The sequence below is a fragment of the Lithobates pipiens genome, unplaced genomic scaffold, assembly GCF_037356315.1.
Source record: "Lithobates pipiens isolate NorthernLeopardFrog02 unplaced genomic scaffold, aLitPip1_a1.2 Scaffold_23, whole genome shotgun sequence".
Lineage (NCBI taxonomy): Eukaryota > Metazoa > Chordata > Amphibia > Anura > Ranidae > Lithobates > Lithobates pipiens.
In genome coordinates, this window is record NW_027507785.1 from 137,574,315 (window position 1) to 137,594,028 (window position 19,714).

Here is a 19,714-nt window from a genome sequence, read left to right on the forward strand (position 1 = left end):
GTGATGGGCGTTTAGTGAGTGAGCTGTTCCCTCTGCCTAGTCAATATCGGGATAATTGAAGTCCCCCATTATGATTACATTATGCGGTTTCTCTGGCATTTCTAACTGAGATAGTAATGCCTGCTCCTCCTCCTCCATGTTGGATGGCATATAGCATATCCCCACTATTAATTTCCCACTCACCTCCTCTCTTTGAAGTTCTACCCATACTGATTCCACCTCCCCCTGGTCCCATACATACATTGATGCGGTAATTCATGCAGCAGGAGCCCCAGACAAGTATTTAGTGCATACTATACTGTACATGGACATACTTTTCAGTAAGCCAACATTTCTGTATAACAAATCCTTTTTTTATTGGTCTTCTATAATAGTCTAATTTTCTGAGATACCCAATTTTGGGTTTTCACTACTTGTATGCATGCCATAATCATCAAAATTAAAAGAAAAGCTTGAAATATATATCACTGTGTGTAATAAATCAATAGAATATACGAGTTTCAGTTTTTAATTGAATTACTGAAATAAATTACCTTTGTGATATTTTCATTTTCTGAGATGCACCTGTATATCCATCCTCCTAGGACACTAATGAAGAACCACGGCATGCTTGGTAGAGGACAGGTTAGCCTGCAGATGGCACACAATTTTTTTGTTTGCCAAGGTCAAGTCCCTCTGTAAGCAGCAGTAAGACAGTATCTGAATTCCTGTGTACCTCAATTGAAGAGAAAACTGTACTTTTACCTGCATTTTTACCTTTAACTAAATGAGGACATCTTTAAAAGTATAAAACATGGTCTACAAGACTCTGGTCCGGCCGCACCTGGTGTATGCTGTCCAGTTCTGGGAACCAGTCCTCAGGAAGGATGTACCGGAAATGGAGTGAGTACAAAGAAGGGTAACAAAGCTAATAAAGGGTCTGGAGGATATTAGTTATGAGGAAAGATTGCGAGCACTGAACTTATTCTCTCTGGAGAAGATACGCTTGAGAGGGAATATGACTTCAATATACAAATACCATACTGGTGACCCCACAATAAGGATAAAACTTTTTCGCAAAAAGGGAGTTTAACAAGACTCGTGGCCACTCATTAAAATTAGAAGAAAAGAGGTTTAACCTTAAACTACGTAGAGGGTTCTTTACTGTAAGAGCAGCAAGGATGTGGAATTCCCTTATACAGGCGGTGGTCTCAGCGGGGGTGGGGCATTGATAGTTTCAAGAAATTATTAGATAAGCACCTAAACGACTGCAACATACAGGGATATACAATGTAATACTGACATATAACCACACTCATTGGATGGACTTGTGTCTTTTTTTTCAACCTCACCTACTATGTAACTATATAATAGTCGTGTTATTGTAATGTATGTTAATATCCAACAGTATATTAATGTAAGGGTTAGCTAACATCTTTGTCAGTATAGCAAGCAAGAATACACTGAAATTCGACTCACAATGTTGCAGTTTTTAGGGTCAGTGCATTGGAAGTGACGTGCAACTTGCAGGATGGCTTCCCGCAGATCTGCAACCAATGCAGTCTGTTTGATATTCTTGGCTTTTAGAGCTTCAAAGTCATCATCGCCTGTAGTAGAGATAATACACAATCAGATACAAGTCTCAGACATATATTCTTCAGCAGATAGAGTTTGGGTTTATAACATTTCTATATTTTGATGTAGCTTATGGGGATGTTGAGAGAGTTGCTTACATCCATGCAAAATGTGAACATTTACATTTTTATATGCATAATTTACTAAAATTATGTACCTTCTACTTTGAATGATCTGTCACCAAGGTAAGTCAGCTCCATTTGCAACATTATGTATTTAAATTAAGCAACTTTTAGGCTGCTTTCACACTGAGGCCCTTTATAGGAGCTATAGCGCTGAAAATAGCGCCTGCATAGTGCCTGTAGAGGGCCTCTCCTCTCTCTCCAGTATGAAAGCCCGAGTCCTTTCAGACTGGAGGGGGGTGCTGGCAGGACGCCAAAAAATGTCCTGAAAGCAACATCTTTACAGCGCTGTAGGAGTGGTGTATACACTGCTCCTAAAGCTCCCCTGCCCATTGAAATCTTTGCGGGAGGTTTTAACCCTTTTTCGGCCGCTAGCGGGGATTAAAAGTGCCCTGCTAGCAGCCAAAAACCTCCGCAAAAAGGACAGTAAAGTACCTCTAAAAATAGCGGCGCTTTGCCGCCAACGCCCTCAATGCCCCAGTGTGAAATTAGCCTTATTGCTCACGCAAACATTTGCAATTTAAGGTAAATGGTATGAGATTTGACAAGCAGAGAAAGTACACCAACATAAAAAGCAGGAATGCCAACATATTCTACTACTCATCTAAGTAAATCTCCAATTGAATGTTTACACTATGCCCATATGCACATCTGTTTTCTACTCAACCTATTCCCTGTAGTGTCACATTTTTGGTATTCATTGCAGTAAGGTGGAAAGAAATTACAATGTTCCACGCACCTTTTGGCCAACTCACAGGAACTGTCAAAAAAACGCAGATGGCAAGGTGGAAGCTTGATCTAGGCCAAGTAGTGAAAAATGTGACTTAAAAACACCCATGCAGTGCCAGCTTTTTATTAACCACTTCAGTCCTGCACGCACGCACGCACGCACGCACGCACACACACACACACACACACACACACACACACACACACACACACACACACACACACACACACACACACACACACACAGGGGGTCACTGGAGGGAGAACACACTTACACAGGTGGTCACTGGAGGGAGAACACACCCACACAGGGGGTCACTGGTAGGGAGAACGCACACACAGGGGGACACTGGAGGGAGAACGCACACACAGGGGGACACTGGAGGGAGAACGCACACACAGGGGGACACTGGAGGGAGAACGCACACACAGGGGGACACTGGAGGGAGAACGCACACACAGGGGGACACTGGAGGGAGAACGCACAAACAGGGGGACACTGGAGGGAGAACGCACACACAGGGGGACACTGGAGGGAGAACGCACACACAGGGGGACACTGGAGGGAGAACGCACACACAGGGGGACACTGGAGGGAGAATGCACACACGAGGACAATGGAGGGAGAACGCGCGCACACAAGGGGACACTGGAGGGAGAACGCGCGCACACAAAAGGGGACACTGGAGGGAGAACGCGCGTACACAAGGGGACACTGGAGGGAGAACGCGCGCACACAAGGGGACACTGGAGGGAGAACGCGCGCACACAAGGGGACACTGGAGGGAGAACGCGCGCACACAAGGGGACACTGGAGGGAGAACGCGCGCACACAAGGGGACACTGGTAGGGAGAACGCACACACAGGGGGACACTGGAGGGAGAACGCACACACAGGGGGACACTGGAGGGAGAACGCACACACAGGGGGACACTGGAGGGAGAACGCACACACAGGGGGACACTGGAGGGAGAACGCACACACAGGGGGACACTGGAGGGAGAACGCACACACAGGGGGACACTGGAGGGAGAACGCACACACAGGGGGACACTGGAGGGAGAACGCACACACAGGGGGACACTGGAGGGAGAACGCACACACAGGGGGACACTGGAGGGAGAACGCACACACAGGGGGACACTGGAGGGAGAACGCACACACAGGGGGACACTGGAGGGAGAACGCACACACAGGGGGACACTGGAGGGAGAACAAACACACACAGGGGGTCACTGGAGGGAGAACAAACACACACAGGGGGTCACTGGAGGGAGAATGCACACACGAGGACAATGGAGGGAGAAGGGACACACACAAAGGGGGACACTGGAGGGAGAACGCACACACACAAAGGGGGACACTGGAGGGAGAAGGGACACACACAAAGGGGGACACTGGAGGGAGAACGCACACACACACACACGGGGACAATGGAGGGAGAACGCGCGCTCACACAGGGGGACACTGGAAGGAGAACGCGCGCACACAGGGGGACACTGGAGGGAGAACGCGCGCACACACAGGGGGACACTGGAGGGAGAACGCGCGCGCACACACAGGGGGACACTGGAGGGAGAACGCGCGCACACACAGGGGGACACTGGAGGGAGAACGCGCACACACAAGGGGACACTGGAGGGAGAACGTGCCCACACATGGGGACACTGGAGGGAGAACGCACACACACATGGGGACACTGGAGGGAGAACACGCACACACACACAGGGGGACACTGGAGGGAGAACACACACACACACACAGGGGGACACTGGAGGGAGAACACACACACACAGGGGGACACTGGAGGGAGAACGCGTGCACACAGGGGGACACTGGAGGGAGAACGCGTGCACACAGGGGGACACTGGAGGGAGAACGCGCGCACACAAGGGGACACTGGAGGGAGAACGCGTGCACACAAGGGGACACTGGAGGGAGAACGCGCGCACACAAGGGGACACTGGAGGGAGAACGCGCGCACACAAGGGGACACTGGAGGGAGAACGCGCGCACACAAGGGGACACTGGAGGGAGAACGCGCGCACACAAGGGGACACTGGAGGGAGAACGCGCGCACACAAAAGGGGACACTGGAGGGAGAACGCGCGCACACAAGGGGACACTGGAGGGAGAACGCACAAACGGGGGACACTGCTAGGGAGAACGCACACACAGGGGGACACTGCTAGGGAGAACGCACACACAGGGGGACACTGGAGGGAGAACGCACACACAGGGGGACACTGGAGGGAGAACGCACACACAGGGGGACACTGGAGGGAGAACGCACACACAGGGGGACACTGGAGGGAGAACGCACACACAGGGGGACACTGGAGGGAGAACGCACACACAGGGGGACACTGGAGGGAGAACGCACACACAGGGGGACACTGGAGGGAGAACGCACACACAGGGGGACACTGGAGGGAGAACGCACACACAGGGGGACACTGGAGGGAGAACGCACACACAGGGGGACACTGGAGGGAGAACGCACACACAGGGGGACACTGGAGGGAGAACGCACACACAGGGGGACACTGGAGGGAGAACAAACACACACAGGGGGTCACTGGAGGGAGAATGCACACACGAGGACAATGGAGGGAGAAGGGACACACACAAAGGGGGACACTGGAGGGAGAACGCACACACACAAAGGGGGACACTGGAGGGAGAAGGGACACACACAAAGGGGGACACTGGAGGGAGAACGCACACACACACACGGGGACAATGGAGGGAGAACGCGCGCTCACACAGGGGGACACTGGAAGGAGAACGCGCGCACACAGGGGGACACTGGAGGGAGAACGCGCGCACACACAGGGGGACACTGGAGGGAGAACGCGCGCGCACACACAGGGGGACACTGGAGGGAGAACGCGCGCACACACAGGGGGACACTGGAGGGAGAACGCGCGCACACACAGGGGGACACTGGAGGGAGAACGCGCACACACAAGGGGACACTGGAGGGAGAACGTGCACACACATGGGGACACTGGAGGGAGAACGCACACACACATGGGGACACTGGAGGGAGAACACGCACACACACACAGGGGGACACTGGAGGGAGAACACGCACACACACACAGGGGGACACTGGAGGGAGAACACACACACACAGGGGGACACTGGAGGGAGAACGCGTGCACACAGGGGGACACTGGAGGGAGAACGCGTGCACACAGGGGGACACTGGAGGGAGAACGCGCGCACACAAGGGGACACTGGAGGGAGAACGCGTGCACACAAGGGGACACTGGAGGGAGAACGCGCGCACACAAGGGGACACTGGAGGGAGAACGCGCGCACACAAGGGGACACTGGAGGGAGAACGCGCGCACACAAGGGGACACTGGAGGGAGAACGCGCGCACACAAGGGGACACTGGAGGGAGAACGCGCGCACACAAAAGGGGACACTGGAGGGAGAACGCGCGCACACAAGGGGACACTGGAGGGAGAACGCACAAACGGGGGACACTGCTAGGGAGAACGCACACACAGGGGGACACTGCTAGGGAGAACGCACACACAGGGGGACACTGGAGGGAGAACGCACACACAGGGGGACACTGGAGGGAGAACGCACACACAGGGGGACACTGGAGGGAGAACGCACACACAGGGGGACACTGGAGGGAGAACGCACACACAGGGGGACACTGGAGGGAGAACGCACACACAGGGGGACACTGGAGGGAGAACGCACACACAGGGGGACACTGGAGGGAGAACGCACACACAGGGGGACACTGGAGGGAGAACGCACACACGAGGATACTGGAGGGAGAACGCACACACACACACAGGGGGACACTGGAGGGAGAACAAACACACACAGGAGGACACTGGAGGGAGAACACACACACACACACACACACACACACACAGGGGGACACTGGAGGGAGAACGCGTGCACACAGGGGGACACTGGAGGGAGAACGCACACACAGGGGGACACTGGAGGGAGAACGCACACACAGGGGGACACTGGAGGGAGAACGCACACACAGGGGGACACTGGAGGGAGAATGCACACACGAGGATACTGGAGGGAGAACGCACACACACACACAGGGGGACACTGGAGGGAGAACAAACACACACAGGGGGACACTGGAGGGAGAACACACACACACACACACACAGGGAGACACTGGAGGGAGAACGCGTGCACACAGGGGGACACTGGAGGGAGAACGCGCGCACACATGGGGACACTGGAGGGAGAACGCACACACACATGGGGACACTGGAGGGAGAACACGCACACACACACAGGGGGACACTGGAGGGAGAACACACACACACACACAGGGGGACACTGGAGGGAGAACACACACACACAGGGGGACACTGGAGGGAGAACGCGCGCACACAGGGGGACACTGGAGGGAGAACGCGCGCACACAAGGGGACACTGGAGGGAGAACGCGCGCACACAAGGGGACACTGGAGGGAGAACGCGCGCACACAAGGGGACACTGGAGGGAGAACGCGCTCACACAAGGGGACACTGGAGGGAGAACGCGCGCACACAAGGGGACACTGGAGGGAGAACGCGCGCACACAAGGGGACACTGGAGGGAGAACGCGCGCACACAAGGGGACACTGGAGGGAGAACGCGCGCACACAAAAGGGGACACTGGAGGGAGAACGCGCGCACACAAGGGGACACTGGAGGGAGAACGCGCGCACACAAGGGGACACTGGTAGGGAGAACGCACAAACGGGGGACACTGCTAGGGAGAACGCACACACAGGGGGACACTGGAGGGAGAACGCACACACAGGGGGACACTGGAGGGAGAACGCACACACAGGGGGACACTGGAGGGAGAACGCACACACAGGGGGACACTGGAGGGAGAACGCACACACAGGGGGACACTGGAGGGAGAATGCACACACGAGGATACTGGAGGGAGAACGCACACACACACACAGGGGGACACTGGAGGGAGAACAAACACACACAGGAGGACACTGGAGGGAGAACACACACACACACACACACACACACACACACACACACAGGGGGACACTGGAGGGAGAACGCGTGCACACAGGGGGACACTGGAGGGAGAACGCACACACAGGGGGACACTGGAGGGAGAACGCACACACAGGGGGACACTGGAGGGAGAACGCACACACAGGGGGACACTGGAGGGAGAATGCACACACGAGGATACTGGAGGGAGAACGCACACACACACACAGGGGGACACTGGAGGGAGAACAAACACACACAGGGGGACACTGGAGGGAGAACACACACACACACAGGGGGACACTGGAGGGAGAACGCGTGCACACAGGGGGACACTGGAGGGAGAACGCGCGCACACAAGGGGACACTGGAGGGAGAACGCGCGCACACAAGCTGACACTGGAGGGAGCACGCGCGCACACAAGCTGACACTGGAGGGAGCACGCGCGCACACAAGCTGACACTGGAGGGAGCACGCGCGCACACAAGGGGACAATGGAGGGAGAACGCACACACACGGGGACACTGGAGGGAGAACGCACACACAGGGGGACACTGGAGGGAGAACGCACACACAGGGGGACACTGGAGGGAGAACGCACACACAGGGGGACACTGGAGGGAGAACGCACACACAGGGGGACACTGGAGGGAGAACGCACACACGAGGATACTGGAGGGAGAACGCACGCACGCACGCACGCACACACACACACACACACGGGGACACTGGAGGGAGAACAAACACACACAGGGGGACACTGGAGGGAGAATGCACACACGAGGACAATGGAGGGAGAAGGGACACACACAAAGGGGGACACTGGAGGGAGAACGCACACACACAAAGGGGGACACTGGAGGGAGAAGGGACACACACAAAGGGGGACAATGGAGGGAGAACGCGCGCTCACACAGGGGGACACTGGAAGGAGAATGCGCGCACACAGGGGGACACTGGAGGGAGAACGCGCGCTCACACAGGGGGACACTGGAAGGAGAATGCGCGCACACAGGGGGACACTGGAGGGAGAACGCGCGCACACACAGGGGGACACTGGAGGGAGAACGCGCACACACAAGGGGACACAGGAGGGAGAACGAGCACACACATGGGGACACTGGAGGGAGAACGAGCACACACATGGGGACACTGGAGGGAGAACGCGCACACACAGGGGGACACTGGAGGGAGAACGCACACACACACACAGGGGGACACTGGAGGGAGAACAAACACACACAGGGGGACACTGGAGGGAGCACGCACACACACACAGGGGGACACTGGAGGGAGAATGCACACACGAGGACAATGGAGGGAGAAGGGACACACACACACAAAGGGGGACACTGGAGGGAGAACGCACACACACAAAGAGGACACTGGAGGGAGAACGCACGCACACAAAGGGGACACTGGAGGGAGAACGCGCGCACACACAGGGGGACACTGGAGGGAGAACGCGGGCACACAGGGGGACACTGGAAGGAGAACGCGCGCACACAGGGGGACACTGGAAGGAGAACGCGCGCACACAGGGGGACACTGGAAGGAGAACGCGCGCACACAGGGGGACACTGGAAGGAGAACGCGCGCACACAGGGGGACACTGGAAGGAGAACGCGCGCACACAGGGGGACACTGGAAGGAGAACGCGCGCACACAGGGGGACACTGGAAGGAGAACGCGCGCACACAGGGGGACACTGGAAGGAGAACGCGCGCACACAGGGGGACACTGGAGGGAGAACGCGCGCACACAGGGGGACACTGGAGGGAGAACGCGCGCACACAGGGGGACACTGGAGGGAGAACGCGCGCACACAGGGGGACACTGGAGGGAGAACGCGCGCACACAAGGGGACACTGGAGGGAGAACGCGCGCACACAAGGGGACACTGGAGGGAGAACGCGCGCACACAAGGGGACACTGGAGGGAGAACGCGCGCACACAAGGGGACACTGGAGGGAGAACGCGCGCACACAAGGGGACACTGGAGGGAGAACGCGCGCACACAAGGGGACACTGGAGGGAGAACGCGCGCACACAAGGGGACACTGGAGGGAGAACGCGCGCACACAAGGGGACACTGGAGGGAGAACGCGCGCACACAAGGGGACACTGGAGGGAGAACGCGCGCACACAAGGGGACACTGGAGGGAGAACGCGCGCACACAAGGGGACACTGGAGGGAGAACGCGCGCACACAAGGGGACACTGGAGGGAGAACGCGCGCACACAAGGGGACACTGGAGGGAGAACGCGCGCACACAAGGGGACACTGGAGGGAGAACGCGCGCACACAAGGGGACACTGGAGGGAGAACGCGCGCACACAAGGGGACACTGGAGGGAGAACGCGCGCACACAAGGGGACACTGGAGGGAGAACGCGCGCACACAAGGGGACACTGGAGGGAGAACGCGCGCACACAAGGGGACACTGGAGGGAGAACGCGCGCACACAAGGGGACACTGGAGGGAGAACGCGCGCACACAAGGGGACACTGGAGGGAGAACGCGCGCACACAAGGGGACACTGGAGGGAGAACGCGCACACACAAGGGGACACTGGAGGGAGAACGCGCGCACACAAGGGGACACTGGAGGGAGAACGCGCACACACAAGGGGACACTGGAGGGAGAACGCGCACACACAAGGGGACACTGGAGGGAGAACCAACACACAGGGGGACACTGGAGGGAGAACGCACACACAGGGGGACACTGGAGGGAGAACGCACACACAGGGGGACACTGGAGGGAGAATGCACACACGAGGATACTGGAGGGAGAACGCACACACACACACAGGGGGACACTGGAGGGAGAACAAACACACACAGGGGGACACTGGAAGGAGCACGCACACACACACAGGGGGTCACTGGAGGGAGAATGCACACACGAGGACAATGGAGGGAGAAGGCACACACAAAGGGGGACACTGGAGGGAGAACGCACACACACAAAGGGGGACACTGGAGGGAGAAGGGACACACACACAAAGGGGGACACTGGAGGGAGAACGCACACACACACACGGGGACAATGGAGGGAGAACGCGCGCTCACACAGGGGGACACTGGAAGGAGAATGCGCGCACACAGGGGGACACTGGAGGGAGAACGCGCACACACACAGGGGGACACTGGAGGGAGAACGCGCACACACAAGGGGACACTGGAGGGAGAACGAGCACACACATGGGGACACTGGAGGGAGAACGCGCACACACAGGGGGACACTGGAGGGAGAACGCGCACACACAGGGGGACACTGGAGGGAGAACGCGCACACACAGGGGGACACTGGAGGGAGAACGCACACACACACACACAGGGGGACACTGGAGGGAGAACAAACACACACAGGGGGACACTGGAGGGAGCACGCACACACACACAGGGGGTCACTGGAGGGAGAATGCACACACGAGGACAATGGAGGGAGAAGGGACACACACAAAGGGGGACACTGGAGGGAGAACGCACACACACAAAGGGGACACTGGAGGGAGAACGCACACACACACGGGGACAATGGAGGGAGAACGCGCGCACACACAGGGGGACACTGGAGGGAGAACGCGGGCACACAGGGGGACACTGGAAGGAGAACGCGCGCACACAGGGGGACACTGGAAGGAGAACGCGCGCACACAGGGGGACACTGGAAGGAGAACTCGCGCACACAGGGGGACACTGGAGGGAGAACGCGGGCACACAGGGGGACACTGGAAGGAGAACGCGCGCACACAGGGGGACACTGGAAGGAGAACGCGCGCACACAAGGGGACACTGGAGGGAGAACGCGCGCACACAAGGGGACACTGGAGGGAGAACGCACACACACACACACACAGGGGGACACTGGAGCGAGAACGCACATACACGCAGGGGGACACTGGAGCGAGAACGCACACACACAGGGGGACACAGGAGGGAGAACGCACACACACACACAGGGGGACACTGGAGGGAGAACGCACACACACACAGGGGGACACTGGAGGGAGAACGCACACACACACAGGGGGACACTGGAGGGAGAACGCACACACACACAGGGGGACACTGGAGGGAGAACGCACACACACACAGGGGGACACTGGAGGGAGAACGCACACACACACAGGGGGACACTGGAGGGAGAACGCGCACACACACAGGGGGACACTGGAGGGAGAACGCGCACACACACAGGGGGACACTGGAGGGAGAACGCACACACACACAGGGGGACACTGGAGGGAGAACGCACACACACACAGGGGGACACTGGAGGGAGAACGCACACACACAGGGGGACACTGGAAGGGAGAACGCACACACACGGACACTGGAGGGAGAAGGGACACAAACACACACACACAGGCGGGCACTATAGGTAGAACACACAGACACACACGGGTACACCGGAGAGAGAACACACACACGGGGACACTGGAGGGAGAATGCACGCGCACTCACACACACAGGGGGACACTGAAGGGAGAACGCACACACAGGGGGACACTGGAGGGAGAAGGTGCACACACACACGGGGACACTGGAGGGAGAACGTGCACACACACGGGGACACTGGAGGGAGAACGTGCACACACACACACGGGGACACTGGAGGGAGAACGTGCACACACACACACCGGGACACTGGAGGGAGAACGTGCACACACACACAGGGACACTGGAGGGAGAACGCACACACAGGGGGTCACTGGAGGGAGAACACACACACACACACACAGGGGGACTAACACACAGGGGGACACTGGAGGGAGAACACACATGGGGACACTGGAGGGAGAACACACAGGGACACACACACACACGAGGACACTGGAGGGAGAAGGGACACACACATACACACACAAATGGGGACACTGGAGGGAGAACGCACGTGTGCGCACACACGGGGACACAGGAGGGAGAACGCACGTGTGCGCACACACAGGGACACTGGAGGGAGAACGCGCACACAGGGACACTGGAGGGAGAACGCGCACACAGGGACACTGGAGGGAGAACGTGCACACAGGGACACTGGAGGGAGAACGCACACACGGACCCTGGAGGGAGAACGCACACACGGACCCTGGAGGGAGAACGCACACACGGACCCTGGAGGGAGAACGCACACACGGACCCTGGAGGGAGAACGCACACACGGACCCTGGAGGGAGAACGCACACACGGACCCTGGAGGGAGAACGCACACACACACACACACAGGAGGACACTGGAGGGAGAACGCACACACACACAGGAGGACACTGGAGGGAGAAAGCACACACACACAGGAGGACACTGGAGGGAGAACGCACACACACACACACAGGAGGACACTGGAGGGAGAACGCACACACACACACACAGGAGGACACTGGAGGGAGAACGCACACACAGGGGGACACTGGAGGGAGAACGCACACACAGGGGGACACTGGAGGGAGAACGCACACACAGGGGGACACTGGAGGGAGAACGCACACACAGGGGGACACTGGAGGGAGAACGCACACACAGGGGGACACTGGAGGGAGAACGCACACACAGGGGGACACTGGAGGGAGAACGCACACACGGGGGGACACTGGAGGGAGAACGCACACACGGGGACACTGGAGGGAGAACGCACACACAGGGGGACACTGGAGGGAGAACGCACACACACACGGGGACACTGGAGGGAGAACGCACACACACACAGGGACACTGGAGGGAGAACGCACACACAGAGGGACACTGGAGGGAGAACGCACACACAGGAGGACACTGGAGGGAGAACGCACACACACACACACAGGGGGACACTGGAGGGAGCACGCACACACACACAGGGGGTCACTGGAGGGAGAATGCACACACGAGGACAATGGAGGGAGAAAGGACACACACAAAGGGGGACACTGGAGGGAGAACGCACACACACAAAGGGGACACTGGAGGGAGAACGCACACACACACGGGGACAATGGAGGGAGAACGCGCGCACACACAGGGGGACACTGGAGGGAGAACGCGGGCACACAGGGGGACACTGGAGGGAGAACGCGGGCACACAGGGGGACACTGGAAGGAGAACGCGCGCACACAGGGGGACACTGGAAGGAGAACGCGCGCACACAGGGGGACACTGGAAGGAGAACGCGCGCACACAGGGGGACACTGGAAGGAGAACGCGCGCACACAGGGGGACACTGGAAGGAGAACGCGCGCACACAGGGGGACACTGGAAGGAGAACGCGCGCACACAGGGGGACACTGGAAGGAGAACGCGCGCACACAAGGGGACACTGGAGGGAGAACGCGCGCACACAAGGGGACACTGGAGGGAGAACGCACACACACACACACAGGGGGACACTGGAGCGAGAACGCACATACACGCAGGGGGACACAGGAGCGAGAACGCACACACACAGGGGGACACAGGAGGGAGAACGCACACACACACAGGGGGACACTGGAGGGAGAACGCACACACACACAGGGGGACACTGGAGGGAGAACGCACACACACACAGGGGGACACTGGAGGGAGAACGCACACACACACAGGGGGACACTGGAGGGAGAACGCGCACACACACAGGGGGACACTGGAGGGAGAACGCGCACACACACAGGGGGACACTGGAGGGAGAACGCACACACACACAGGGGGACACTGGAGGGAGAACGCACACACACACAGGGGGACACTGGAGGGAGAACGCACACACACAGGGGGACACTGGAAGGGAGAACGCACACACACGGACACTGGAGGGAGAAGGGACACAAACACACACACACAGGCGGGCACTATAGGTAGAACACACAGACACACACGGGTACACCGGAGAGAGAACACACACACGGGGACACTGGAGGGAGAATGCACGCGCACTCACACACACAGGGGGACACTGAAGGGAGAACGCACACACAGGGGGACACTGGAGGGAGAAGGTGCACACACACACGGGGACACTGGAGGGAGAACGTGCACACACACGGGGACACTGGAGGGAGAACGTGCACACACACACACACACGGGGACACTGGAGGGAGAACGTGCACACACACACACCGGGACACTGGAGGGAGAACGTGCACACACACACAGGGACACTGGAGGGAGAACGCACACACAGGGGGTCACTGGAGGGAGAACACACACACACACACACAGGGGGACTAACACACAGGGGGACACTGGAGGGAGAACACACATGGGGACACTGGAGGGAGAACACACAGGGACACACACACACACGAGGACACTGGAGGGAGAAGGGACACACACATACACACACAAATGGGGACACTGGAGGGAGAACGCACGTGTGCGCACACACGGGGACACAGGAGGGAGAACGCACCTGTGCGCACACACAGGGACACTGGAGGGAGAACGCGCACACAGGGACACTGGAGGGAGAACGCGCACACAGGGACACTGGAGGGAGAACGTGCACACAGGGACACTGGAGGGAGAACGCACACACGGACACTGGAGGGAGAACGCACACACGGACCCTGGAGGGAGAACGCACACACGGACCCTGGAGGGAGAACGCACACACGGACCCTGGAGGGAGAACGCACACACGGACCCTGGAGGGAGAACGCACACACGGACCCTGGAGGGAGAACGCACACACACACACACACAGGAGGACACTGGAGGGAGAACGCACACACACACAGGAGGACACTGGAGGGAGAAAGCACACACACACAGGAGGACACTGGAGGGAGAACGCACACACACACACACAGGAGGACACTGGAGGGAGAACGCACACACACACACACAGGAGGACACTGGAGGGAGAACGCACACACAGGGGGACACTGGAGGGAGAACGCACACACAGGGGGACACTGGAGGGAGAACGCACACACAGGGGGACACTGGAGGGAGAACGCACACACAGGGGGACACTGGAGGGAGAACGCACACACAGGGGGACACTGGAGGGAGAACGCACACACAGGGGGACACTGGAGGGAGAACGCACACACGGGGGGACACTGGAGGGAGAACGCACACACGGGGACACTGGAGGGAGAACGCACACACAGGGGGACACTGGAGGGAGAACGCACACACACACGGGGACACTGGAGGGAGAACGCACACACACACAGGGACACTGGAGGGAGAACGCACACACAGAGGGACACTGGAGGGAGAACGCACACACAGGGGGACACTGGAGGGAGAACGCACACACACACACACAGGGGGACACTGGAGGGAGCACGCACACACACACAGGGGGTCACTGGAGGGAGAATGCACACACGAGGACAATGGAGGGAGAAAGGACACACACAAAGGGGGACACTGGAGGGAGAACGCACACACACAAAGGGGACACTGGAGGGAGAACGCACACACACACGGGGACAATGGAGGGAGAACGCGCGCACACACAGGGGGACACTGGAGGGAGAACGCGGGCACACAGGGGGACACTGGAGGGAGAACGCGGGCACACAGGGGGACACTGGAAGGAGAACGCGCGCACACAGGGGGACACTGGAAGGAGAACGCGCGCACACAGGGGGACACTGGAAGGAGAACGCGCGCACACAGGGGGACACTGGAAGGAGAACGCGCGCACACAGGGGGACACTGGAAGGAGAACGCGCGCACACAGGGGGACACTGGAAGGAGAACGCGCGCACACAAGGGGACACTGGAGGGAGAACGCGCGCACACAAGGGGACACTGGAGGGAGAACGCACACACACACACACAGGGGGACACTGGAGCGAGAACGCACATACACGCAGGGGGACACAGGAGCGAGAACGCACACACACAGGGGGACACAGGAGGGAGAACGCACACACACACAGGGGGACACTGGAGGGAGAACGCACACACACACAGGGGGACACTGGAGGGAGAACGCACACACACACAGGGGGACACTGGAGGGAGAACGCACACACAAAGGGGGACACTGGAGGGAGAACGCGCACACACACAGGGGGACACTGGAGGGAGAACGCACACACACACAGGGGGACACTGGAGGGAGAATGCACACACACAGGGGGACACTGGAGGGAGAACGCACACACACAGGGGGACACTGGAAGGGAGAACGCACACACACGGACACTGGAGGGAGAATGCACCCGCACTCACACACACAGGGGGACACTGAAGGGAGAACGCACACACAGGGGGCCACTGAAGGGAGAAGGTGCACACACACACGGGGACACTGGAGGGAGAACGTGCACACACACGGGGACACTGGAGGGAGAACGTGCACACACACACAAGGGGACACTGGAGGGAGAACGTGCACACACACACACCGGGACACTGGAGGGAGAACGTGCACGCACACACAGGGACACTGGAGGGAGAACGCACACACAGGGGGTCACTGGAGGAAGAACACACACACACACAGGGGGACTAACACACAGGGGGACACTGGAGGGAGAACACACAGGGACACACACACACGAGGACACTGGAGGGAGAAGGGACACACACATACACACACAAATGGGGACACTGGAGGGAGAACGCACGTGTGCGCACACACGGGGACACAGGAGGGAGAACGCACGTGTGCGCACACACAGGGACACTGGAGGGAGAACGCGCACACAGGGACACTGGAGGGAGAACGCGCACACAGGGACACTGGAGGGAGAATGCGCACACAGGGACACTGGAGGGAGAACGCACACACGGACCCTGGAGGGAGAACGCACACACGGACCCTGGAGGGAGAACGCACACACGGACCCTGGAGGGAGAACGCACACACGGACCCTGGAGGGAGAACGCACACACACACACAGGAGGACACTGGAGGGAGAACGCACACACACACAGGAGGACACTGGAGGGAGAACGCACACACACACAGGAGGACACTGGAGGGAGAACGCACACACACACACACGGGGACACTGGAGGGAGAACGCACACACAGGGGGACACTGGAGGGAGAACGCACACACAGGGGGACACTGGAGGGAGAACGCACACACAGGGGGACACTGGAGGGAGAACGCACACACAGGGGGACACTGGAGGGAGAACGCACACACAGGGGGACACTGGAGGGAGAACGCACACACAGGGGGACACTGGAGGGAGAACGCACACACAGGGGGACACTGGAGGGAGAACGCACACACAGGGGGACACTGGAGGGAGAACGCACACACAGGGGGACACTGGAGGGAGAACGCACACACAGGGGGACACTGGAGGGAGAACGCACACACAAGGGGACACTGGAGGGAGAAGGGACACAAACACACACACAGGCAGGCACTGGAGGTAGAACACACAGACACGGACACGCACACACGGGGACACTGGAGGGAGAACACACACAGGGGGAAACTGGAGGGAGAACACACACAGGGACACATACACACACACACACAGGAGGGTACTGTGGGGTGGGGGGACCTGGGGCCCATGCATCTGTACCCCCCTTCCCCATCACTTGTGGCGGGCCCAGGTGTCTCAATCTAGGGTTCACTTACCGGCTGCCGATAATACTTCTAACGGCGCGCAGCTCCCCATCGGCCCCTCCACTCTTCTGCTGTGCCTGTATCACATGCCGTGATCATGCAGATTATAATACTGCTAACGGCGCACTGCTCCCCGACGGCCCCTCCTTCCCTCCAGTCCATCCCAGGTGCCTGTATGCATCATGACATCACCTGGGACGGACTGGAGGGAAGGAGGGGCTGGGGAGCCTCAGGCGGCGCCCAAGTGACCGACTGGTCAGTCCGCCCCTGGCCATGCATGTAGTATATTATAGAGACACAACTTAGAGCTGACTGTGTGGGGCGAGAAAGTAAAATCAGAATAACTGGATTTTGTCCTCTAATTCAACCCCACAGATGCATAAATCCTCTAATAATGGGTCAAGTCAAGCCAGCACACCACAAAAGCAAACTATTTGCACAGCTCTTTTAAGCGTTTCAAAATACAAAATTGAGAACAGGCCACTGAGAAGGCCTTTGCAAAATGGATTGTGTGAACTGGATTAACAGACTGATCTCCTGCTCTATGCTGCCTGTTTGGGGAGATGCTCTGCCTGCATCTTCTGTGGCATTTTGAAAGAAACCGACTGGCTGTTTCGGTGTGGATGGTGCTTCTTCCACTTCCTGTAATTTTTTTATATTCTCCTCTTCTTACACTTCATCTGCAGAGTCAGAGATCCTCATCTTGTTAGTGGGGCAATGTGGATTTTCTTATAGCACGGGCATATTCCTCTGCCTTCTTAAGCAGTTCCTGAATATTCTCATCTGCCACATAAAAAGGTATTTACACAGACAGCAGAATTTACAAAAAAACAAGCAGCTGCTGTAAGCACTGGTGAGAACATTTTATCATTTACTTGGATCCAAGAATGAAGCAAAAATAGGATTTTTTTGTACTCGCTGTAAAATCCTTTTCTCTGTAATTCACCGACTGACACAGCTCCTCTCTTAACCATTGGGTTCTTATGCCACCTTTAGGAGAAGACTAGGCATAACATGTTATGAAAAACACAGAACTTTTAGTACCGTCCAAGGGGCAGTTCCCTTAGGTAACAACCCCCCAGCCTGCCATGCAGCCTCAGTATGTCAACAAGCAGTATAACGTAAAGAAAAATAGGAGGGGCGGGTGCTGTGTCAGTCGGTGAATATAAGAGAAAATAGGAATTTTTGTACTCACCTTAAAATCTTTTTCTCTGTAATTGAGTACAAAAATTGCTATTTTCTCTTATAGTCACCGACTGACACAGCTCCTCTCTTAGTCATTGGGACATCCCCAAGCAGTGACAAAACGAGGGGTGGGAAAACAGCATAATAACTTCCTCTACTATGGCATGTATGAACTAGTATAAATTTTACCCACAAAAACGACAGTGTGTGGCATAACCACCACAAAAAACAGGGTGCTCCTCAACAGATAGACTCTACCCTCAGACTGCACCAAAACTGTGGTAACAAATGCAACCGTGCATTAACTTAAAGGTACTGCGTTTTTAACCAAAAAAACAGGAAAACAATTTATGTACAATTGCAATTATACAGCTGCCTGCAAAACTTTGCGGCCAAAACAGGCATCAGCCGATGCACTGACATCTACCTTGTAGAATTTTGTAAAGGTGTGAACAGATGACCAGGTCACCGCTTTACACATTTGAGCGACAGACGCTTGATGTCGGACGGCCCAAGATGCTCTGATTGCCCTTGT

General features: G+C 57.7%; 1 protein-coding gene across 1 annotated transcript in view; it reads right to left on the minus strand.

Moving 5' to 3' along the window:
* Positions 1-19,714, minus strand: part of SGSM3 (small G protein signaling modulator 3) — a 732,042-nt gene that overhangs the window by 249,347 nt on the left and 462,981 nt on the right. Inside the window, 1 exon segment of the mRNA XM_077452424.1 lies at positions 1,459-1,586. Coding sequence (XP_077308550.1) covers positions 1,459-1,586 — 128 coding nt within the window.